Genomic DNA, 24,534 nt, shown 5'->3' on the forward strand with positions numbered 1-24,534 from the left:
AAGCAATAAAGGTGGTTGTTCTGTTTATTTTTGTGTTTATGAATATGATTAATCGTTCTATAGGTAAATATTCGTTTTAAACGGATATTTCAGGCCGGATAATGCCATTTAAGAAGGAATTTTATTTTCGAGCATATGGTAACTGTGGCCTTCCTGGATGTGGCATCAGTGAGCCTGAGGCTGCCTGTGGCTGTGATGTCAATGTCATTCTGCCAACATGGCTGAGAAGGAACACAGCAGCAATGACACCGTAGTGCATGTGATATTACTCTGTGGGGGATGGTATTTAGTGAGTTCCAGTAACAATGTGGTGGGCAAGACATTACTCAATGAATTCCCGTACCCCATGACGGTGACGATGGTGCAGTTGCTCTCCATCGCTGTGTACAGCAGTCCGACCCTAAGGTGGATGGGTGTTCGGAAGAGGGCCGATATCAGCTGGAATTATTATAAACGTGTGATATTTCCCTTGGCCTTCGGCAAGTTCTTCTCCTCCGTCTTCTCCCACATCAGCATATGGAAGGTGCCCGTCTCCTACGCCCATACAGGTAAGGCTGGTTCGGTGGGCACTGAAGGTGAGGGAAGAAGAAGGTCTCTTTACTACCCTATGGTGCCTCCCGAACAGCCCTGACTAGTAATCTCAGTTTAGGGGTCCAAATTCACTGCAATAGCTACCTATGTACCATCAAGGTCAACGTGCACATCAAATCCTATTCACTGAATCTTGGAAAACAATGAAAAAATGAACGTTTTGAGGGTGAAATAGGCTACCTAGGTAGGTAATGCCTGCCTACTGTAGCGCGACCACCTTCCTGAAAAAGTACTTTAACACGTCCTCTAACCGAGGATAGACATCAATCAAGAGCCAGTGTCCTTTAACGCAACACTTCTATAGACCTCTACTTTCCTCTCGAAGTAAGATTTTTCACCCAAGTTACAAATTAGCTAAGGCCATCATTTCTGATTTTCGGGAAGGTGGTCGCGCTGTAGTTGAGGCCGGCCATTTGGTATTTTACCCTACCTACTAGGTATACCTATTGGCTTACAGAAGCAGATTTTAGGGTAAAATACCAAATAGCCACCTGGCGGTCACCTCTACCATAGCACGACCACCTTCCCTAAAATCGGGAATGATGGCCTTAATTTGTGACTTGGGAGAAAAAACTGACTTCAAGAGGAAAGTAGGGGTCTTGAGGTGTTGCTCCGACAGACACTGGCTCTTGATTGATATCTATCCTGGGTTACAGGACGTGTTAAAAGTACTTTTTCGGGAAGGTGGAGGCCAGCCATTCAGCATTTTACCCTAGGGTAAACGATCAAAGTGCAACCATTCGCTCAAAAAAAATACCACTTTTTTTCACTCTATATTTAATTGGTGAAACAACAATACAATGAGATCTTTAAGCATACTATGTACTCAAAAGATTGAAGTTTTGTCAGCAAAATGAGATACGTATGTGAAACTGCCATACGAACTAAAATAAGCATGTGAAGTCTTCATAAAATACCATAAAAAAAAGAATGGTTACTCTAAGTAATGGAGACACGGCGGGTATTTCTATGGAAATTGCAGTTTCCTGTAGTATTTTGGTTGCTGGAATAGTGAATAGGCCAGCCTAGGATAGCTCATGCCAATATCATTGTAATTTAATATCACAACTTCTTATCGAAGGTTTTGTATTATGCTCTTATAATCTACTTGATAGCCTACTACTAGGTAGCTTGCGCTTAGCCAGGTATTACAGCACTTATAGGCTACAAAAATCTGTTGCTAATTTACTGTTCCTGATATATTTACAATCTTTTGTTTAAATGTTTTAACATTCATTAATGATTATATGGATACGTACTACTTTACTGGTGAGCCCATGAAAATAGGTCAATAGGCTTAACTACCTTGAAAAAATTGTATAGAATCTAAATGAAGGTAAATTTAAAGGGGACGGCTGCACGAAGATATCGGTTAATAATACTTTTGCTCAGACATTTTAGATAATCTGAGATGGGCTATTGCTTGTAAATGAAACTTTTTGACTGAAGAATATAGCAAAGGATCTAGCCTATATAATACAGTAGAGGTGAGATCATTAGAAAAATGTATCATCTTTTGTTTAAACTTTTACTTTCATCCTCGAGGGGCTGTACATGACGTAATGAGGAACTTGTGCCATGTTTAGTACTGGCTCCTTGGGGATAAATGTTAAAACATGAACAAAAATGATAAATTTTCATTATCTCAGTGCATAGGCTATCTCTGTGTGGCCTTCTTTACATTTACCCAATTGAATAGTAAATTATGATGTTAGATAATATGTACTAATGATATATTGAGTTCAAAAACCAAAAATTAGAACACTATTAAGCAAAATGTGTATTCAAATACAACACAGTAGCCTAATCTACCACAACTACTGGTTCATGATCCAGTTAGGTTATTATTATTAAATATAAATAAATAAATACAAGCCATTCAAAGGTATTTTATCTAATGCATATAGTACTACCATAGTGCTGCTATAATAGAAATTGTACATGTACAAGTTTAACAAAAAATGACAATATAAGGGGCCAGATTACCTACCCTGGTAATCAGTAGTGCTAGCACAATGTTAGCACACTTCATATTTATTAGACTCCTCTGTTAGTTACATTTTCTATGACTTCCATTTTTTATATAGTACAGTACAGTAACATATACTGTATATCATTAACCAATCTTACAAACAGTGCTGTATGTATTGTATAATTTACCCTTGCAAAATGACTGAAAAGCAGCAGTCATGCAAAAAACTACATAGCTAAAGTAAAACTAGAAAGATTGTAATGCACAAAATTCATCTGCTCCCCTCTCATACATTTTTCAGTATGGCCCACCAAGAAAAGGAGTGTTAAACATCATCAGTTTGCTTACTTGCAGGCAGTATCCCATGTGGTTAATGGCATGCAATTTGATCCTTGCTCTGCACATGCTTCTGCACCCATGTGATTTTGTTACAAATTTGCCATTTGGTGTGTTTTGGTATGTACTATCAACAATCACACTGGGAAATTTACTATATAGGACGTAGTGCAGGTAGAGGGAAAAGGGAATGATGTAGAGGTTACTGTACCTGTTTTTGTAGTAACGCTTATGGTAGGATCACACTGTCATAGGCATAAGTGTGTTGCAGGTCAGTAATTTTTGTGTAAACCTGTAGTAATTAAGTTTAGAAAAAAAGTTAAAAAGGTAGTTGTGTTCATATGGTAGATTTGTTGTGATTTTGGTGAATTTTATAGTTATTTCCATTGGAAATGCTTGATTAGCCCAGTAAGATCCCTTTCATCTCTAACAATGATGTGTGATCTTGATGGGTAACTGGGGATTTGGTAGGAAAATGAAAATGTGTGACGTAAAGGAATGTGTCTTACCCTAACTTATGGTGCCAGATCCAACTGAACAGAATGGCACCAGGGTACCATATGATGCTGCATTCTACCTGACTGAGGTCCTTGTACCCCCTCCCCCCAACAGCTAACCTATCATAAAATCTATGTATTTGTGACCCTGAGGCCTAAGACACTGGTTTTCCACAGAAATGAATGTTAAGTTCATGAAAAACACATAGTTATAAGAAAAACTGTTTAGCAGTGAATGTAGTATGTAATCATCTTTTTCACACTGGTGCACCTCCAAATACTGCCCCATAGATAGTATGATTAGTAGGAAGTTCCAATGAATCAGAAAGATTCTGAAAATGTTTGTGTCGTGTAAAATCTAATATCACCTGCTGATTCACAGCCAAAGAGAGACTAGTCAAACTTACTGGACCCATAACTGAATGGATCTAACATTCTGTGAGACTTACATCACCTATTGTACAAAATTTATTTATATAATTGCCTGAGCCACATATGTACAGTGGTCCCCCCGTATTGGCGAGGGATGCGCACCAGACTCCCTGTGAATATAGAACCCGCAAATACTTGGAGCCCCTATAAAAATGCTTAAAACCTCCTATTTTGTTAGTTAAAACTCACGAAAAAACCACTAAAAATATTTTTACCTGGTTTTTTTAAATAGTTTTATCATAAAAAGTGCATTTATGATGATATATTGATAAAAAAAAAACAGGAATTTTTGGGTATTTCTCATAGAAAAATACTGCGAAGAGGGAAATTTCCCGTGAATATTGCGGGGAAATGTTCCCGAGAGAAATCCGCGAATGTGTGAGTCTGTGAATCCAGAGAACGCGAATACAGGGGTTCCACTGTATTCATTTGAAAACCATATTCATAATTTACGTAGATTAATAAACTAGACCTGGTTTTTTTACTCATTTTGGTCTTATATGTATGTAATTTTATTTCACAACATGCTTCAGTTCTCTCTCTTTTGCCCATCTTGTACTAATCAGTGGAACCTTGTTTTCCGTACATAATCCGTTCCAGAATGTCTCATGAAGTCTGAAACGTACAAAATCTGCAACGGTAATTCTCATAAGGAATAATATAAAAATATTTAATGTGTTATAGACACCCAAAAATATTAAAAAATACATTTTATAGAGAATAAACTTAGTTTTACATATAGAAGACTTATAGAGAATAAACTTAGTTTTACATAGAGAAGACAATGAGAAATAAATTCAAATGACTAATGAAATGGATGAATAAACATTTAACATCTCTTTACCTTTATGGAAGACTTGTTAGCATATGGAAGATGGGGAGGAGGAGAGGTTATTGTTTGGAAGGGAAAACCCCCTCCAGAAGGACTTCAGGTGTCAAGGACCTACCTGGGGTTACTTGTCTTTGTTTTTCACTGGCACTATCTGAGGTTAATTCTACTCCTCATTTTTTACTGGCACAAGGACAAGCTTGAGTCACTGGACACCCAGCATTGTTATTGAACAAGTTACAGATTGCAACATCTTTGTTGGGATGATAATTCTCCACAAAATTTTTTACATCGCTCCACTCTGCAAACATGTCCTTAATCACTGAAGTTGGTGCATTATGTATGCCCATTCACTTTCTGAAATGATTAAGCCACCCTCTGCTGCCCTTAAATTCACTAACAGTAACACTTGTTGTAAGCATTTACTTACTGAGATCGGCATGCAACGTCCTCCAACACATTGCTACGAGTTCTTTCTTAAATTCTATAATGTTTCTTGCCTGTTTTACAGAAGCACTGGCACTTGGAACTTTCTTTCCCCCATGATGGCTTATTTAGCAGTTGCACTAGAATAAAAAAGCAGAAAAAACAACGAATGCAAAAGCAGAATGGTTCACGAGAGAACAAGGGAGGCTTCATTTGGGTGCCCGGTAACTGGGCCTAGTCACTAGGTGGCCCTTGGAAGGAGCATTTCTGGCTGTATGAAATCAGAGGATATGTATGAAACCCAAGTCTAAATTTTTTTGGAAAAAGTCTGCAGAAACCAAATCTTACAAAAAGCCAGGGCGTATGAAATCCAGGGTTTGACTGTACGTATATCCTTTCGCTTTCACTATCGGTTTGCGTACAGACTGAAACTGGTACTATATATTGAAATTCAGAGGCAGGTGAAGATGAGTCTCAAAGACCTTGAGATATACTGCCATTAAATGCTTGTCTTTTGCTTTGCATTACTGCTTTTTCTTAGTCCAAGAATAAGAACTTGTCAAGAGAAAGGGTGATCATAATTTAGTTTGTTCTGAAAAACTATTGTTCTTTTGCTAAAGGTATGGCATGGTTAGCTTCATCATTTTGGTTACTGATTTTCATACAATCAACTTACCTGTCAGATATATACATAGCTAAGACTCCGTCGTCCCCGACAGAAATTCAAATTTCGCGCCACTCGCTACAGGTAGGTCAGGTGATCTACCGGCCTGCCCTGGGCGGCAGGACTAGGAACCATCCCCGTTTTCTATCATATTTTCTCTCTTCCACCTGTCTCCTGCGGGGAGGCTGGGTGGGCCTTTAATTGTATATATCTGCCAGGTAAGTATGTATGAAACTTTATTGTAACATAACAATATCATTTTTTAAGGTCAGCAATGCCTGGACTGCAATCTGTTTTAAGATGTTTGACATCTGCCCCCTGGTGAAAAACCAAGGTACTACCTGAATATTGACTTCAGACTCAATGTATGAGCACCTGTTGCATTGTATGTTGTCATTTGTTTAGGCTATATTTGAAATTTAAAATTATCACCTTGCTTAGGAGCAAGCTGAGAACTGCTTGCTACAAGGAACTGTCTATTCTTTGGTGTATATATTCAGTCAATCTTATGTGGATTCTGCAATCTAAATGGATGGGCACAATTTAGGAATTGCCTTTTATTTCTTTAGTGTGAATGTAACCAGTTTTATTGTTCTGCAGAGCCTGTGAAGAGTATGTTGGCTAGTTTCTTTTGCTTTAGAGAGGTTCAGCAGCAGCAGAGGAAGGCCAAAAGATGTTCACTGGTTTCTTCAGAGGGGATAATTTCATCTTTGATTCTGCAAGATCTTTTCACCTCCTTCTTCCAAGACAATCTTCTCTCTCTCTCTCTCTCTCCTCTGGCACTAAGGACGGTTATGTGTTTGTGTGGACTGTGGATAGTCAACCAGCCCATGCTCTCGGACAGAAGTGTCGTAGGTGCGCTCTCCATTGGTGTGACTGCAGTGTGTATTTGAGTTTTACCACCACCTACACTTGCTTTCTTGGCTTTTCCAGGGATTTCAGCTTTGTTGAGTGCCTATAGTACTAGAAGGTTAGCCTTCTCTTCGTACTTTAGGAACCCCATTGTCCTCCATCTTTTTTAATCATTTAGCTAAGGCTAAGTTTCCTCTCTTGCTGCAGTCTCCCATTAATCTCAGAGATTCTTTCAACCTTGGAAGATGCTGGTCATACTAGTCTGCTGCAATTTCTCCCTCAACTAGTTTTCTTGCTGGAGAAGTCAGACTTTACAATAAGAGTAAGGTCAAGAAGTGCAAGGCGTACCTGTTCTTCCTTCTCCTTGTTGACCTCTTCCTCCTCTTGTCTCACTTCTGCTCCTTCCTCCTCCCATAGGAAAGAGAAGAGGAGGTCTAGGAATTCTTCCTTCAAGAAGTATGCAATACTTCTTGTGAGTGTTTTCTCTTTCTGAGGGTTTGTGGCAATGTTTGCTCATCTTAGGGCGAGACATCTGCCATAGGTAGAGTTGAGAAGGGTTTCCTGAGCTTACCCAAGACTTTTGTTTTTTAATTCCTTCCAAGACCAGAGGACTGCCCTGGACTCTTTCTTCTGTACCTCAGCAGAGACATGCAACAAAGAGTCCTCTTATTCTGCTCATGCACTTGCTGATATAAGGTTCATATATGACAGGTTGACAATGTATGTGCAGTACTCCTGGGTACAATGATGATTTGTATGTGCATGTTGTGTGGACAATTACACAGTCTCCAGATTGCCCACTTCCATGCAGAGGGTTCATGTGTGAAGTTTGCTGCATTACAGCATTGCCAGGCATTATTGCAAGCTGTATGCATAATACCTCTTGTGAGCATTTGTCCATATGTGTTACTAGTACGTGTAGTAGTTTGGCTTTGGCCGAGTGTATAAAAGTCTAAGGGAATGTAGACCACAGTTTGATTGCTTGTGAATCAATCTCCTCTTAAGATTTAGAGATTGGTACCACTATGTTGGATTGCATAGGCTTAGGAGGTGGGATTTATTTTTGGGGGCAACACCATGTTTGCCTGAATTTCAGAAACCCCCAGAGTTTTTTTAAATTGATTTATTTGTGTTATAAACACCAAACAGCAGATAAATTATGTACAGAAGGTACGAATTTTAAGAAGTTTAGCAAAACCATGTACTAGCTGCTATTCTATTCTTCATTTAGTCTGTTCATGCATACATCTTATGTGTTTTAAAAGTGCTGAAACTCTCCCAAATACAATAAAATGCAGGGGCAACTTCTTCTTTGGCCAATAATTCTTTTTCCAAGGTTCATTCAATGAAAAAATAAACGTCTTGGCGGACGAGCTGAGCCACTTCAACTAAGTCCTATTGATAGAGTGGGCTCTAAACAAGAGAGTTTGCCAAGATTTATGGAGACTATGGGGAAAACCAGCCATAGATCTCTTTGCCACCTCGAGGAACAATGCCTTCCAATTTTTTGTTTTCCTGTTTCAGATCTGCAAGCATGGAGAACAGGTGCAATGCTTCTGGACTGGACAGGTCTCAACGTGTATGTGTTTCCCTCCGTCAGTCTTATTTATTTGATAGGTCATCAACAAATTTCAGTCCCTTCAGAATGTGTCTTATGACACTTGTCGCCCCATTCTGGGCCAGGAAAAAATAGTTCCCAGACCTTCAAGCTCCTGGTGGACTTCCCCAGGCTTCTGCCACAAGGTCAACATCTCAGACAACTACACTTCGACAGGTACCGTCAAGGGTTGTCCGCTCTGGCCCTAACAGGATTCAGACTGTCAGGAGCTTTGTCAGAGCGAAAGGTTTTCCTTGAAGAGCGGCAGAAGCTATTGCAAAATGTAGAAGTTCTTCTTCCAAAGTCTATCAATCGAAGTGGAGAATGTTTAGAATGTGGTGCAGACGTCACATCTCTTCTTCTACGACCTCTATAACAAAAATAGCAGAGTTTTTGTTATTTCTGAGAGATGAGAAAGCTGTCCACCTCTACTATGAAGGGTTATAGGTCTATGTTTTCTACAGTTTTTAAGCATAGAGGCCTTGACATTTCAAATAATCAGGAAATCAGCAACCTCATTAAATCTTTTGAGACTTCAAAAGTGGGGAAGCCTGGGGATGTGAATTGGAACTTGGACTTTGTTTTAAGGTAGATATCCAGTCTGTTTTAAGGTAGATTTCCAATCTGTTTTAAGGTAGATTTCCAGTCTGCAGTTCAAACTGTTAAGTTCTTCTCTGAAGAATCTAATGAAGAAGACTTTGCTTTTAGTCGCCTTAGCTGCAGCTGGTAGAGTGAGTGAAATCCGGGCTATTAGTACGGAGGTTGGGCTGGCTCAGAATAACGCAGTGTGTTCCTAGGTTGGAGATTTTCTAGTGAAGAACGAGGACCCATGGAATCCATGGCCTTGCTCTTTTATGATAAAGAACCTAACGAACATAGTGGGACCAGAAGAAGAGGAGCATATGCTATGTTCTATCAGAGCCATCAGATACTATCTGCATAGAACAGAGAGTTTAAGAGGAAGTTCAAACCGTCTCTGGTGTTTGGTGAGAGATCGCTCGCATCCTCTCTCCAAAAGCGCTATTTTGTTCATCCTGAGAAGTCTGATTCTTGAAGCTCACATGCAAGTCCAAGATGAAGCTCTTAATGTATTGAAAGTAAAGGCTCATGAGATTCGTGCATTGGTGACTTCATTAGCTCTTAGACATAATATGTCTGTATCCTCTATCATGCAAATGACATTATGGAGGTCAAAATCAGTGTTTTATACATTCAACTTCCCTGTCAGATATATACTTAGCTATAGACTCCGTCGTCCATAGCTAAGTATATATCTGCCAGGTAAGTATGTATAAAACTTTATTGTATCATAACAATATCATTTTTCTTCACATCATCAGAAGGATACAGAATCTGTATTTGAGAACTGTAATAAGTTGGAGCCGTTGTCTATAGCTGGTGTGGTGTTGGGAGAGGAAGCATAGGGGACCTCTGCCCCTCTACTATCTACTCGCCTTGTATGTTAAGGTTGTCAAATTTTTTGGGAAGCCTGGAGGTACAACATACCTGGAGTACCCCCCAGTTATTTTTTATAGTTAGGAGTGTGGTTTTTTCTTATTATTTAGTATACGTAGGTGACAATTTTTTGTATTGGTTGTCTGGTCTTTGCCCAGGGCAAGGGCAAAATGGTATTTATTTTGTTAACCATAGGTGAACCTCCATGGTTGCAAAATCCTACTATAAGTAGGGACGACTCTGGCCATTACTGCCACATTTCCTACAGGTGATGAGAGTGTTAACCAGAGGCAGTATTCTCCTGCAGCTGCTCTCTCATCAGGTAAGGTACTGCAAGCATTTTGTGTAATGTGAGCATATTATTGTTTTTAAATCAATAACTTATTTTAGAAGTGATATCTGTCCATTTACCTACCATCTTTGGAATGTGGATTCAGCTATGTAATTGTTTTGTAAGTCACTTATGAGAAAATGATATATTTGTACATGAACTTCCCTGACGATATATACTTAGCTATAGTCTCCAACGTTCCCGACAGAATTTCAAATCTCGCGGCACACGCGACAGGTAGGTCAGGTGGTTCTACCTTACCCGCCGCTCTGGCGGATGTACGAACCACTCCCGTAAGCTTGTCAGATTTTTCTCTGTCGCGGGAACGATAACAACTGTTGTCGGTTCCTCTCGATAGTTTTCGATTCTCGCTTGCCTGGAGTTAATTTGGACTTCTTTTGGTGACGTATCGCTTTGTTTGGCTTGGCATACGCTGATTGTGGACCGGTTTGATTTTGAGTTTGATTTTCTTTAACGATGTCTGATCTAGATTCGGTAGTTAAAACTTCGGTTTGGTTTAGGGTTTGCGTGAATGAAGGATGTAAGGTGAGGTTGCCGAAAGCTTCGGTAGACCCCCACACGGTTTGCATGAAATGCAGGGGGAATGAATGTTCTTTGCTAACCCTTGTAGTGAATGTAAGGGATTGAATGAAGAAGAATATAAGGCTCTCTCTTCTTATGTTAGGAAGTTGGAAACGTGATAGAGTGCGTAAGGCTTCCTCTAGAAGTTCTAGCAGATCTAGAATGAGTGAGTTGGATGTGGATCCTAATAATACTAACGTAGAATTAGAACCTTCTTCCCAAGTTGCAGCCCCGGCTCCCCGCACCGAAGCCGAAGATTCGCCTTCGGAGGCGGCAGCTCTGAAAGCCACGAATCGTTCTATGGATCAGAAGATTCGTCAGTTGGAAGGTAAGGAGAGTGTTAGTGATCAGTGCAGTGTCCCCAGTGTTGTGGAGGGTGCGTCTGACCGGCTCCTTAGTGCCTCTAGGCCTAGACCCTCTTCCAGACTCCCAGTTCCAGTGGAGGAGGAAAGTCGAAAGCCGCAGGAGGGCTAGGGAGAGCCCCCACCGGTCAGGCGTCCCCTCGGCAGATCCTGAAGTACGCTCCCAGGCTGCCTCGGATCGCTACAAGAAGGAGCTCCTACGCCAATGCTTCTCCTCTTCGTCGTCTCCCTCTCCGAAGAGAGGTTGGAACTCCCCGGATGCGTCGCGCCCGTTGAAGAGGGCTTGGAAGGCTCCCTGCAGTCCTTTGGCTTCTAGTCCGGAGGTTTTTCCGGAAGAATCGTCGGTGGAGGCGAAGAAACCCAAGAAATCCTGTGATCGTTCTTCTTCTTGCGCTCCGCGCTCGGCGCCTGCTTCCGAGGAAGAACAAGAAGATTCTCCTACGAGAGTACTCGCGGGACTTCAAGCTCAGATCACGGCGCTAGCAGACTCTCTAGCAGTTAGATCACGTAGGAAGAAGGACGTTTCTCTTCCGATCAAGAGATCTAGGCGCCGCTCTTCAGAGGATCGTTCTCCTTCATATGGGGAGGTTTCGTATGAAGGTGGGGGGGCTCGCCTCGTGAGCCCGCCCTAGCTCGCCTGGCTCTCTTTCGATTTCAAGGCGCTCTATGGAGAAAGAAGTTTTTTTCTCCAGATTGGATTCCCGCTTCCGGTAAGCGCACTGCACCTGCTCATCACGCGATTTCTTCAACTCCCTCGCGTGAGACTTCTCCTCAGCAGCCTCAAGATTCTAGAAGGCGCCCTTCTACAAGTAGGCGTTCTTCTTCCAGATGTCCACTCTCCTCGAGTGTCGGATCGTGACTTCTCTCCTGACAGGCATCTAGAGTCTGGTAGAGTCGTGTGCATGATAGACGGCCTACTGTTTTAGCCGCTCCCCGCAAGGTATGGCGCCAAGAACCTACTGCACATAGATCTCCTAGTAGGCGCTCGTCTCTTTTAAGGCGTCATACTCCTGATTATTCTCCTAGGGGCAGACAACAAGAGTCTTTTCAAGCGCCCTTCTCCGTGTAGGCGCTATCCCGCTTCTAGGCGCACTTCTCCTGACCGTTTGTCTCTTGGTAGGCACCAGGAATCCCGGAAGCGCCCTTCTCCAAGTAGGCGCTCGTTAGTTTTTGAAGCGCCCTTCTCCTGAATGTTTTACCCTCTTGTTAGACGTCAAGAGTCTCCGCAAGCAGCCTTCTCCTAGTAGGCGCATTTTTCGCCCTTCCAGTCGAACTTCCGTTGATCGTACGCAACTGGACAGGTATGGAGAGCCGCGCAAGCGCTCTGCTCTCGATAGGCGCTCTTCCGGTTCTTACCTGGCAGCCGCTCGCCTCAGGATAGGCGCATAGAGTATAGTAGGCGCTGCCTCCTCGTAAGCGCCCTGTGGATATTTCCGAGGATTCTCGGAGTAGGAGCCCTACCTCTCCTTCGGCTGAGATTCCGGATACCTCGAAGAGGGAGTCTTATCGTAGACATCCCAGATCTTCTCATCGTTCTCCAGTGGATGTGAACTCTTCTAAGAGAGGGCGTTCTCCAACCTCTCGCTCAACTCCTGCTAGGATCCCTTCGTCACCTAAGGATCTTCCGCACTCGCCTCGACAAGACGTCCTAGAAGGTTCGGATGAGGAACCGAACACTTCTGCTGCCGTCTCTTCTTACAAGAAGCTTACAGAGCTACTTTTACAAGTTTTTGGGGATCCCTTACTCCTACGGCTCCTCCTTCCTCCACACTCACTTTTTTCAACGGCGAAGACAGCGAAGAGTTCTTCTTGTGTGAGGATGAAGCCAACTCTTTCAATGAAGAAGGCACTGAGGAGTTTTGGTTCCTGGATGGCTTCCAAAGAAGAAGCGGGGAAAACGATGTTCGCTTTTCCTCCTTCGAAGTTATCAGGACGCGCTGGTTTCTGGTACGAAAAACAGAGAGCCCTTAGGATTGGGTTCTACCGTCTTCGGCTGATTCGGATTTTTTCGGCCGCTGGTCAGATTCGACAAAGGAGAAACTGCCCTTAACTCTGCTAAGACGACTTGGGCAATGAATGAATTGGATCATTTGCTCAAAGGTATGTTTAGAGTGCTAGAAGTATTTAACTTCCTTGATTGGTCGTTGGGAGTCCTAGCCAAGAAAATTGAAGTGCCAGAGTCAATTTCGCCAGAAGATCTTATGTGTGTTTTGTCTTGTATGGACAAGTCGGTAAGAGACGGAGCGAGTGAAATCGCCTCCCTTTATGGGGCCGGGATCGTGAAGAAGAGGTCGGTTTATTGTTCCTTCTTAACGAAGTCGGTTCTCCCATGCTCAGAGGTCTTCTTTGGCTGTTTGCTCCTCTGTCTACTCAGTTGTTCCCGAAACATCGAGTGCAGGACATTTCGAGGTCACTTTCGGCCAAAGCCACCCAGGACCTTTTGGCACAGTCGGCAAGAAAACCTCGCCCTTCCTTCCCTACCAAGGCTAAGAAGGAAAAGGCAAGTGTTCGAGAACCCTTTCGAGGGGCATCTTCATCAAGAACCTCTACGTTTAGAGGTCGTAGACCTTCAAGAAGGGGTAAGACTTTCGCCAAGTCTGTTAAAGCCCCCAAATAACTTGCAAGTCCTTCAAACAACGGTGGGCGCCAGACTCTTAGAGTTTGCGGAAGTCTGGGCCCAAAAAGGGGCGGATCCTTGGAACCCTTTTCATTTTTGGGAGAGGGGGTTACCTCATCCCTTTCGTCGAAAGACCTCCCTTGACGACCATCCCAAGGGAACTGACGGCCAGGTACAGAGACCCCATCATGAATCAAGCTCTCCATCTAGCAGTAGATCAGATGCTGGAGAAGGGGGCTATCGAACTAGTGACAGACCATCATTCATCGGGCTTCTACAACCGCCTTTTCCTAGTTCCGAAGTCCTCAGGGGATGGAGACCGGTGTTGGATGTAAGCGCCCTGAACTTCTTCGTAGAAAAAGAAGAAGTTCATGATGGAAACGCCTTCATCAGTGCTGGCAGCACTTCGTCCAGGGACTGGATGGTTTCCTTGGATTTACAGGACGCTTACTTCCACGTACCGATCCATCCTTCCTCGAGGAAGTTTCTCAGATTCATGATGGGGGGGAAAATTTTTCAGTTCAGGGCTCTGTGTTTTCGGCCTCTCGACGGCCCCTCAAGTGTTCACGGGGATTTTGAGGAATGTGGCTCAATGGCTTCATTTGAAAGGGGTGAGGATATCCATGTACCTCGACGATTGGCTAATAAGGGCCAATTCAGAAGATCGTTGTTTGAAGGACTTACAAGTAACTTTAGAATTGACGAAGGCGTTGGGACTTCTCGTCAATGTCAAGAAGTCATCACTATTCCCCGAGCAAGAGTGTGTGTATCTCGGGATACAGATGAACTCTCTGAGTTTTCGGGTTGGGCTTTTCCCTCGCAGGAAAGGATAGCCCGAGGATTCGAGAGAGTAAACAACCTTCTTAGGGAAAGAAGTATGCACAGTGAGGGAGCGGATGAGTCTGCTGGGGACGCTCTCCTCTCTGGAGCAATTTGTTTCCCTAGGAAGGTTGCACCTGAGACCGCTCCAATTCTTTCTTCATCGGAATTGGAGTCGTCGTTCTCAGGATTTGACGTTCTCCCTGTCGTTATCCCAGGATTTTGACGTTCTCCCTGTCGTTATACCAGGACATCAAGAAACATCTCTTATGGTGGACAGATCCCAACCTCTTTGCGAAGGGACTGTCTCTTCAATCACAGACCCCCAACCTGGTGTTGTTCTCCGACGCGTCGGACATGGGGTGGGGTGCAACTGGGAAACAGCGAGTGTCAGGTACCTGGGTGGGGGACCAGGTAGCCTGGAACATCAACAGAAAGGAGTTGATGGCTGTGTGGTTGGCTCTGAAGGCTTTCGAGCCCAAAGTCAGAAGATCGGTAGTGCAGGTCAATGCGGACAACACTACAGCTCTGGCATATATCAGGAAACAGGGGGGGACGCATTCCTCTCCCTGTACGAGACAGCAAGAGACCTTCTTCTGTGGGCAGAAGAAAGAGGAATCAAGCTTCTCACCAGGTTCGTGCAGGGAGAAAGGAATGTAAGAGCAGATCTCCTCAGCAGGAAGATAAGGTCCTTCCCACAGAGTGGACCCTTCATCTGGATATATGCCAGAGCCTGTGGAAGTTATGGGGCAGGCCACACATAGACCTCTTTGCCACGTCAAAGAACAAGAGGCTGGATCCTTACTGCTCTCCGATATCGGATCCAGAGGCAGTAGCAATAGATGCTCTTCTTCTAGACTGGAACGGACTCGACGTCTACGCGTTTCCCCCCTTCAAGATCCTGGGGGCTAACCATCAAGAAGTTCGTAGAGTCGTATTCAACGAGAATGACCTTAATCGCTCCCTTTTGGCCGGCCCAAGAATGGTTCACAGAGGTACTGGAAGGTTGGTGGGACCTTCCAAGATCGCTCCCGCTAAGGAGCGATCTACTCAGACAACCCCACTTCGACAGGTACCACAAAAATCTCCTCGCTCTCAGTCTGACTGGCTTCAGACTGTCCAAAGTTTGGTCAGAGCGAAAGGCTTTTCAGCAACAGCTGCTAAAGCAATCGCAAGAGCGAGGAGACCTTCCACCAGCCTTGTCGTATACCAGTCAAAGTGGGATGTCTTCAGACGTTGGTGCAAGAGGAAGAACATTTCCTCTTCCAGTACCTCTGTGACCCAAATTGCGGATTTCCTTATTTTCCTCAAAGAAGAATGTCATCTGGTTGTGTCAACTATTAAGGGATACCGCAGTATGTTGGCGGCGGTATTTCGGCATAGAGGCTTAAATATATCCGATGATAAGGACCTGCATGATCTTATTAGATCATTTGAAACCTTTAAGCGTCCTCATATAGTACCGAACTGGAATCTAGACGTAGTTCTACAATTCCTTGGATCGTCTAGATTCGAACCTCCTGGCTTAGCCTCTTTCAAGGATCTGACGAAGAAGGCTATCTTCCTTTTGGCCCTAGCTACAGCTAAGAGAGTGAGTGAGCTCCAAGCTATTGAGGGCAATGTAGGGTTTAAGGAAGATTCTATGGTGTGTTCGTTTCTTCCAAGTTTCCTTGCAAAGAATGAAAACCCATCACGCCCTTGGCCCAGAGCTTTGAAGTTCGTAGTTTATCTTATTTTCTAGTAGGGGAAGAGCCTGAAAGAAACTCTTGCCCTATGAGAATTATGAAGTATTTCCTTAAGAGGAAGGAACAACTTAAGGCTAATCAAGATGTGCTTTGGTGCTCCGTAAAGGACCCCACTGGCGGCCCATGTCGAAGAATGCTCTTTCCTTTTTGTCTTAGAAGCCTTATTACAGAGCACATGTTGCCTGTAAGGAAGAACATTTTAGACTACTGAAAGTGAAAGCCTCACGAGCGGTGAGAGCCATCGCAACTTCGCTTGCATTCAGAAAAAATAGTCTGTGCGGAACTTGATGGAGGCGACTTTTTGGAGATGCCAATCGGTTTTCGCAAACCACTACCTACGTGATGTAAAAATCACATATGATAAATGCTTCGCCTTGGGTCCTTTCGTATCGGCGGATTCGGTGCTGGGGCAGGGAGCTGAAACTTATCCTGTGTAAAATTTTTTATATGTTACCCTATATTTTATATTGTTGTTTTTTGGTTGTCTGAAAGAGGTTGCAGGAGGCACCTCTTTTGTCGTAATATTAACCCTTGTATTTTGGTTAGGTGGTCTGGTGGGTTTTGGCTCCTTGCAGAGGTAGTGGTAAGGATCTGTTAGGTAAGCGGACAAGGTCCCTCTAACAGCATCCGACTTGGATTCTACCACAATAGGGGATCACATATCCCAGTGGTAGATCCGAGAGTCTTTCAGCATCAGGTCACGTCCTAGCTGTAGCTCTCCAGGCAATGCAGACTCAGAGATAGTATCTATGAAGTCTTCATCCTGAAAAAGGTGAGAACCAAGGTTTTTATATCCTACAACATTAGTTGTTTCCCGTCTTACCTGTATTATTGAGCTGTCTCTTACCCTCCACCAAGGGTGCCAATCAGCTAAGTATATATCTGTCAGGGAAGTTCATGTACAAAAATGATATTGTTAAACTACAATAAAGTTTTGTACATACTTACCTGGCCATATTAAAGGAATAATAAACAGATATATTACGATTAATGGACCCACCCAACCTCCCCTCAGGAGGGACCAGGTGGAAGAGAAAAATCTGACAAGCTTACGGGAGTGGTTCGTACATCCGCCACCCAGCGGCGGGTAAGGTAGACCACCTGACCTACCTGTCGCGTGTGCCGCGAGATTTGAAATTCTGTCGGGAACGTCGGAGACTATAGCTAAGTATATATCTTGCCAGGTAAAGTCTATGTACAAAACTTTATTGTAGTTTAACAATATCATATTTGTAATAAAATGAAATTTCACATGTACTTACCAAGCTATTACATAATCAGAGTCCTCCCTCCTCCACACAGATGGAAATTGGGTCTCAACGAATTAACCACAGTTAGCTCTATGCTTAAATCACATAATCCACTAACCAGTTAGAGGGTCCTGTTCCAAAAAACCTGTTAAGAGTTCACTTTCAGTATTACTCTGGAGCTGAGACCTTCATGCAGACTGTTGCATTCTCAGCTCGCATGTAGTGTTTTTGACCAGGTGAAAGGTCTGGTCTCTAGATCAGATGGATCCCTTCAGTCCAGCAGTTCACATACTTTCCTCCCTCCACTGCTGATCCAGCAGAGAAAGTTTTATGTACTACTGGGAAATGCAGAGCTTGTGGCTCAACCTTTGGTTAAACACACTTGCTGATTTTGCTGTATATACTAACTTTTCAGATTAGTAGAGTAGAGGTGGCTGTGTAAAATAGATATTCTTCTGATCTAATCCACTCTGTAGTCTCCTTCAAGTCCTCTGGGGCTTCAGAAGGAAATTTCACTGAAGCCTTCAGGGACAGCCATAGTATTTGTGTGCACAGTATTTGTGTGCTGTGTTGGGACAGTCTTTCTTCTATAAAATGAGACAAGGAACCTAGGTTTCATCTTGTTCTAGAAAGGGCCAGGAGCCTTCCCAGCATTTGTTGCCATTCCCTCCATCTCTGGCTAGAAAGGGATGGAAGGGAAAGATGGGAGGTGGGTGCTGAGGTAAGCAGATTCATCTGGTGCCACCTAGATGTAAAAATGATCAGGGTACAGCATTTAGTCAGCAGTGGTAGAGACAAAAATAAGATATTCCAAAACAAAACATAGTGGAAGAAAATTAGCCATGGGAGAACGCTGAAGTATGCTAGAGGGTGGATAGGAGAAGGGCATGGTTTCTTACCCCCAGGGGTATGGGTTGTGTTTTTGCAAAATGTGTCCAGTTGTATAGTTAAAACAAAGCAGAAGGCTATGTAAGATAGTGGTTTGTCTAGTACATGGTCACTCGTATAGTATGGTCATAAATGTTTCTGATTTACTTGTTTTTCATATGCCTTAACCATTATGTACATACACATAGAGTTTGATTGGTGAATATTAAACTAATTTTGTTTTTTTTTCAGTAAAAGCAACTATGCCTTTCTTCACAGTTCTACTTGCAAGGATCCTTTTTAGTGAAAAACAAACAACTAAGGTAAGATTTTCATTCAGCGTTAGATGCTTGTTAAAATGCGTACAGTGTTTTTTTGTGCATGATATAGTATAATAGTTTTGTTTTTCTTGTAGCGCTTTAGTATGGTGGATATTTAGAATTTACTGTGAACACTTATTATATTTCTTCAGCAGATGTAGAATGCTGTATTTAGTACAGGCAGTCCCCGGTTATCGGTGGACTCAGTTATCGGCTCCATTATGGCACCATAAATGGCTGAGTTTCAGTTAATGGCAGTTTTCGCTTATTGGCACACCCCCAGGAATGGAACCCCCGTCGATAACAGGGGGCTGCCTGTATTAGGTTGTGAGAGTGAAGAATTGACAAATGTTATGTATTGTTATGTATTGTGTATTGATTTAATGATACTACAGTCAACTGAATCATATGTCTAGCCTTTCATAGTGATCTCCCCAAAAATTTATCTTGAATGTTAAGTGAATATTAGAAGAAGGTTAAGTTAAAGAGGTTGGACAGCCAGTGGTAAGAAGCCAAAAGGTAGCAAATGAAAAGTAACAGGCAGAGGATGATGCTGCGAAAAACCTTAAGCACGTTGTAAAGTACGTATGTCGAAAGGGGGATTGTAAGTAGTATTTAAGCTCCTCTGGGGCTATTGTCTTAATCCAGTTTTCATCTTTTAGTTTCCTTATTCGATAAAGCAAAAATGAAGAAAGTCATAGAGGAAATTTTAGGGTCATGATCAGTTATTTTAAAGTTAACCATGTATGATTGGTTTACGTAGTTCTTAATTATTATTAACTTAATATATGTAAATATTATTATTTTGATGTTCACATTTATTTCCTTAATTGAGCAGTAGTATTACTAAGAATTACTCTTCCTCTCCTACTGCTCATATTAAGAATATAAAAGAGATTTAGAGTTTTAGAACATATATTCCACATTAGTACATTATGTAATTTGTAACCACTGTAATTATGCAAAATAATATAGCTGCTCTCAAATATTAACAAAACAGAAATAGAATGAAAGCAAGTTGTCTTGATAACTGTTGCATTTTGCAGTATACGTACTATTGAAATTACATCATAAACAAGGAGTTCTGTTTTCATCACAGCTGTTTATCATATACAAGTATGTAATGCAATTATCATATTCTGAATATGCCCAGGTTTACAGTCTTGTTTGTGTATGTGTTAAAACTAGGTAGTGTCACTCTGCAAGCACCCTATGGAGCGTCAGTACTAAGTCATTTAACCTACATAATTTTTTGTGTAGCTGTAATGCTGTTAGTAGCTCTGTTCACCTTTCCCCAGGTAGTATTTATTGTTCAACAGGATCACTATAACACCACTTATTACTCATCTTTTTCCATTTTTTTCTCCTATGTTCATGGTTTATTTCAGCTCATTTTTTTTTGGTGGTCTGTTTCTGTATTTTTTGCTTTTCATTTTTGTTTTATTGTACACTACTTGAACTAAGTGTACCATTTACTATATTGGTTCAGAGCCATTAGTAGTAGAGGTCATTAGGATCAGTTTATTGACCCTTTTCTGTGAACATACTGCAACTCAGAGAGGTTCTGGGCTTTAGACAAGGTGAAGTCTAATTTGCAGAAATGTGTTAAGAAGGTGGAGAACAGATCACCAGGTTTCTTCATTTGTTTGTTTCTGGTGTTGAAGGCAACTGAAAAATTGGCAATGATCATCAGCTTCTTGAGCAGTTTGTGCAGCATAACCCCGCAGGATGGTGGTGGTTGAGTCAGTGATTTATCAGGAATGCTGACTTTCTAACATCCAGGGGCCTCAGTGATGCATATTTTCATGTCCTTACTCAACTGGTGATGCTTATCTCTTGGTTCCCATTTCTTACATCAGTGTAGGAAGTTGACTCTGTTTGCCATCAAAAGATGAAGAACTTCCTTTCCACTGGAAGAGGCTTATTCAGCTAGTCAAAAGAAAGATTCCTCATGGGATACTGAGATTTCTATATTGGTAGGCCTTGAGTTTTAAGTCTTGAAGTGACTCATATCTGAACCACTTTAGGAAACTTCTTTGCTGGAATTCACACTGAAGACAGCCTTTCTACTGGCATTTGGATTTTTGAGGTAGGTCAGCAAGATTTGTACTCCTTAAAGAAGTTTATGCAAGGTAGAAGTTGTGACAGTGGGGCTGCTGGCTTCATAGCAGACTCAAATGTCAAGTAGCCAGGATCCTTTCAGAACACTCTTTGCTATTCTTTCCTTTTCCTCTGCCAAAAAGAACAAAGGGGATCTCCTACTCTGTCTAGTTTTTGGCTGTCAGGCTTTGCCTGCAGTGGATCATCGACTTCAGGGATGACCCTTCCAGAAGCAGTTCACTTGGTACATGAAAACTGATTTTGAAACCGTACATTAATATGCTTGATGGTGAAGCAAAACTGATTAAGATGCAAACTCATGAGGGTCAAGGGATTTTCTTAAAGGACCAGTACATAGTTATGTTGGCCCATATTTGACCTTAGGGGGAAGAAGTTGGGAGTCATTGTCTTTCAGCTCCTCTTAAAGTATCTTACCTCGCATTCATAGTATATACTCCTAGATATGTAGACTTCTTGGGGTATTGGCTACAATGCCAAAGGCTGAAGGATTTATCAGATACAAGTGACTTTCTTTACACGACATGGATTGCGACCTTAATATATGCAGTCCCTGGTTTTCGGCAGTCCAGATGGTGCATGTGTACATAGTGAGGCTACCTTCTGCCTGACAGACAAGAAACTGTGAACATGGGAACATTCTGGGCAGGAATATTAGGCATATTATATGTATTTATTGGGTGTGCATGAAAACACTTTTGTGTTCTAACTATACTGTAGAGTAGCCTGCATTTTGTTGGAGGAGTGAGGTCTACATTGGTTTGTACTTTACACGGTATGATAAGTATATTTGCAACTTTTTGGAATGTGCTATTGTAATTTCATTTATGCTAGTTCATCGTTCAATATGTTTTCTCTGTTTTTTTAATACATACGTATTCGTAAATATTATTGGATATTGTTGGGGATTTTCAAATACTGATGTCACATATTATTGTATGTAATTTTCATTTGATGTTTAAGTTTGTTTTATGAAAGTGGATACATAAAATATTTTTGTCCAGTAGTAGTAGTAGTAGTACAGTGCTACCCGACTTTTTTGTGCTTCACTTTGTCACTTTGTCATGGATTTTTGTGGAACATATTTTTCATGTTTCCACTGGAAATTTCACCAATCTGCAAATTTGTACATATATGGGCCATATCTCTAAAATTATCACTAATTCTCTTTTTTCATATTAAATTGCAGTTTTAGGCATTTTAGTTGAGGGAGTATTTGGCAGTTATATAAGCATTTTTATGGGGATTTTACATTTCTGCAGATTTTGCATTTCCAAGGTGTGTTCTGGAACTTATCCCTGCAAAAAAGTTGTGTAGCACTGTAAATAATAACAGCAGTTTGCTTTTGTCCATGATTTTTAGTATCTGTCATACTGTACAGTATGTGATTGCATAGCATTAATATATATGTGGATAATTTCAGGTTTATTTTTCATTAGTCCCTATCATCTTGGGAGTTGCTATTGCGACCATAACTGAGCTTTCTTTCGATGTTATTGGACTCCTTGCTGCGTTGGTAGCTACTTGTGGGTTTTCATTGCAAAATATATTTTCAAAAAAGGTAAGATAACAGAACTGTATTGCTAAGGTATGTATATGTATTTACGTATAAGTATTTACAGTATGTACGTATGTTTTTTATTTATTGACTTCGGATTTCTCTTATTGAGGTCGTGGATTTGAAGTATATATAGTTCTGACTATTGTTGAAAATTAATTCAAGAGTTGGATTTTTAATCTCGAAACAGAGCTTTAATACAAACCAATCAGTTTACATTAGCTTACTGTTCCTGTCTGTGATTCAGCGGGTCCACTGAGTTTACTCCAAAAGAATGCTCACTTAATTAGGTATGCATTCATGTAGATTAGCGTTTATATTAGTGGTTTAATTCACTCCCTATCTGGCAAGCAGTTGGTGTCTTCACTTCTAAATTTTGCTATAAAGAATTTCAGATTCATGTGTTTATTATCAATTTTCTACGCATTAATGACTGGTGTCCTAATTTCTATGTATCCATATTTATTTTGTATGTAATGGGCAGATTTCTCTGCTGATTAGAAGTGCTGTGAATGCCATGATGCTATACTAGTTATCTTTTGTAAGTGCACACGTTTTCCTATATACAACTCCTATTCATGGTTAATTTTTACATCATTTGGTTAAAGGTATCTTCTTAGTGTTTTGGTAAATTTACTGTCATTATTTTAATTTCTAGCTTATAGCATTTAATTATTTGTTGAAATTATTAAATTTGGGTGTCTAGTTTCCATGGAGTTCATGTACATTTACACACTGATACTAAGTTCACATAAAAATCTATAGCACAACCCTCACTTTCCACCCATCTGGAGATGGGAAAGAGTGGGAGACTGATTGCTCCCAAAAATGGAGGAGGAGGAGGTGTTTCTATAATGAATAATAAGTTACTCTAGAAACCATTTCTGGAATATACAGGCAGCCCCCAGTTATCAGTGAGGGTTCCGTTTATGGCGGGATGCTGATAAGTGAAAACCGCCATTAACCGAAACTTGGTGATTTACGGCGCTTATGGCGCTGATATCCAGTTAATGGTGCCTCTGTTAGGTATTTTATGGTGCCATAACTATTATCGCCACCTTATGGCGCCAATAACCGAAACTTGGCATGTTATGGTAACATAAATAGCTGATTCTATGACACTAGAGAAGCGCCATAAAACCGGATCACCATTAGCCAAGTCCTTCGATAACCGGAGACTGCCTGTATAGCTATTCATGGAATCATGATAATTTCCATTATAACCAGTCTTGGATTTAAACATTAACAGCTCACTAGAAACAAAGCCTTCAGAACCTTCTGCATTGACGATGATGAATCCACTGCCTCTTCCGATTTTTGTGTTAGGCCCAATAGTACCCTCCTTATCCCTCCAACATTGTTCGACTCTTGCATTTTGATTGCTCCAAGTTTCATCAAGGTAAATATCTGGCACTGGACATTCATTGCTTCTGTTGCTTCCGAGTTCCCTAGAATGTGTTTCTGGCTGCTACAATATTTTATCTCTATCAATATTGCTCTGCTACTATAATGTTTCTTATATCTGAATCCCATAATCTTCAGTAATTTCTGCAGGCTTGTGCTTCCTCCTCTAAAATCCTCTGGTGGTTCCCTCAGTCTCCGTAGCAGCAAATCAAGTGAAGGCAGCTCTCCTCTTTCGTAAAAGGCAAGAATTTCTTATCTTATCACTTGTTGAAATCATCAATCCTCCTAAGGACAGTTGATAGATGATTCTGATGGAGTGGTGATTTAATTACTCCATCTCCACTCCTCTTGCCCTGGAGCCTGATCCTGTTGATTAAGCTTTGCAAAATGTTTGTTGCCTCAAGGTTTTCTTTACTATTTCTTATATCAGGTCTGTTTCGTACTCAGTATTTGTTATCAAAATACTTGAAGACGTTAAGGCCAATATTCCTAGCTTGGCTGACGAATCTGGCTGTTCCCACTGGCCTACCAAGGATAGGGGTAGGAGTGGTACTGGATGCCATCTGCCCCCTCTCAATGCATGAGGATCAAAGAATCTTGCATGATCATCACTCCTGCTCACGATAAGGACAGCACTGCCAGCCATATGAGTAATTTTGGGTAAGAGGGGAGGGGGTTAGGCTGGAGTGGCGGGTTGGGGTAGGGAGGATGTGGATGTGGCTGAGTGATATTCTTAAAATGCATCGACTATAACTAATGTAAACTGATTCATTATTGTTAAAGTAGAACTCTTAGCAAAGGAAAACTAATTTTTGTATTACTACCAGCCCAACAGTTTACGGGAGGTGCATACCTTGTATCCCTGCACTTAATACGTATATGAAAATGTTCTTAATCTCGAATTGTGTCC

General features: G+C 41.6%; 1 protein-coding gene across 1 annotated transcript in view; it reads left to right on the forward strand.

Moving 5' to 3' along the window:
* The first annotated feature begins 155 nt into the window (after positions 1-155).
* LOC135220004 (solute carrier family 35 member E1 homolog) overlaps positions 156-24,534 on the forward strand; it is a 46,384-nt gene continuing 22,005 nt past the window's right edge. Inside the window, exons 1-3 of the mRNA XM_064257288.1 lie at positions 156-548; positions 18,477-18,547; positions 22,086-22,223. Of these exons, the coding sequence (XP_064113358.1) occupies positions 218-548; positions 18,477-18,547; positions 22,086-22,223 (540 nt within the window). The 5' untranslated portion in view covers positions 156-217. The remainder of the gene's footprint in view (positions 549-18,476; positions 18,548-22,085; positions 22,224-24,534) is intronic.

This window comes from Macrobrachium nipponense, chromosome 1 (genome assembly GCF_015104395.2).
Source record: "Macrobrachium nipponense isolate FS-2020 chromosome 1, ASM1510439v2, whole genome shotgun sequence".
In the NCBI taxonomy this organism is placed as follows: domain Eukaryota; kingdom Metazoa; phylum Arthropoda; class Malacostraca; order Decapoda; family Palaemonidae; genus Macrobrachium; species Macrobrachium nipponense.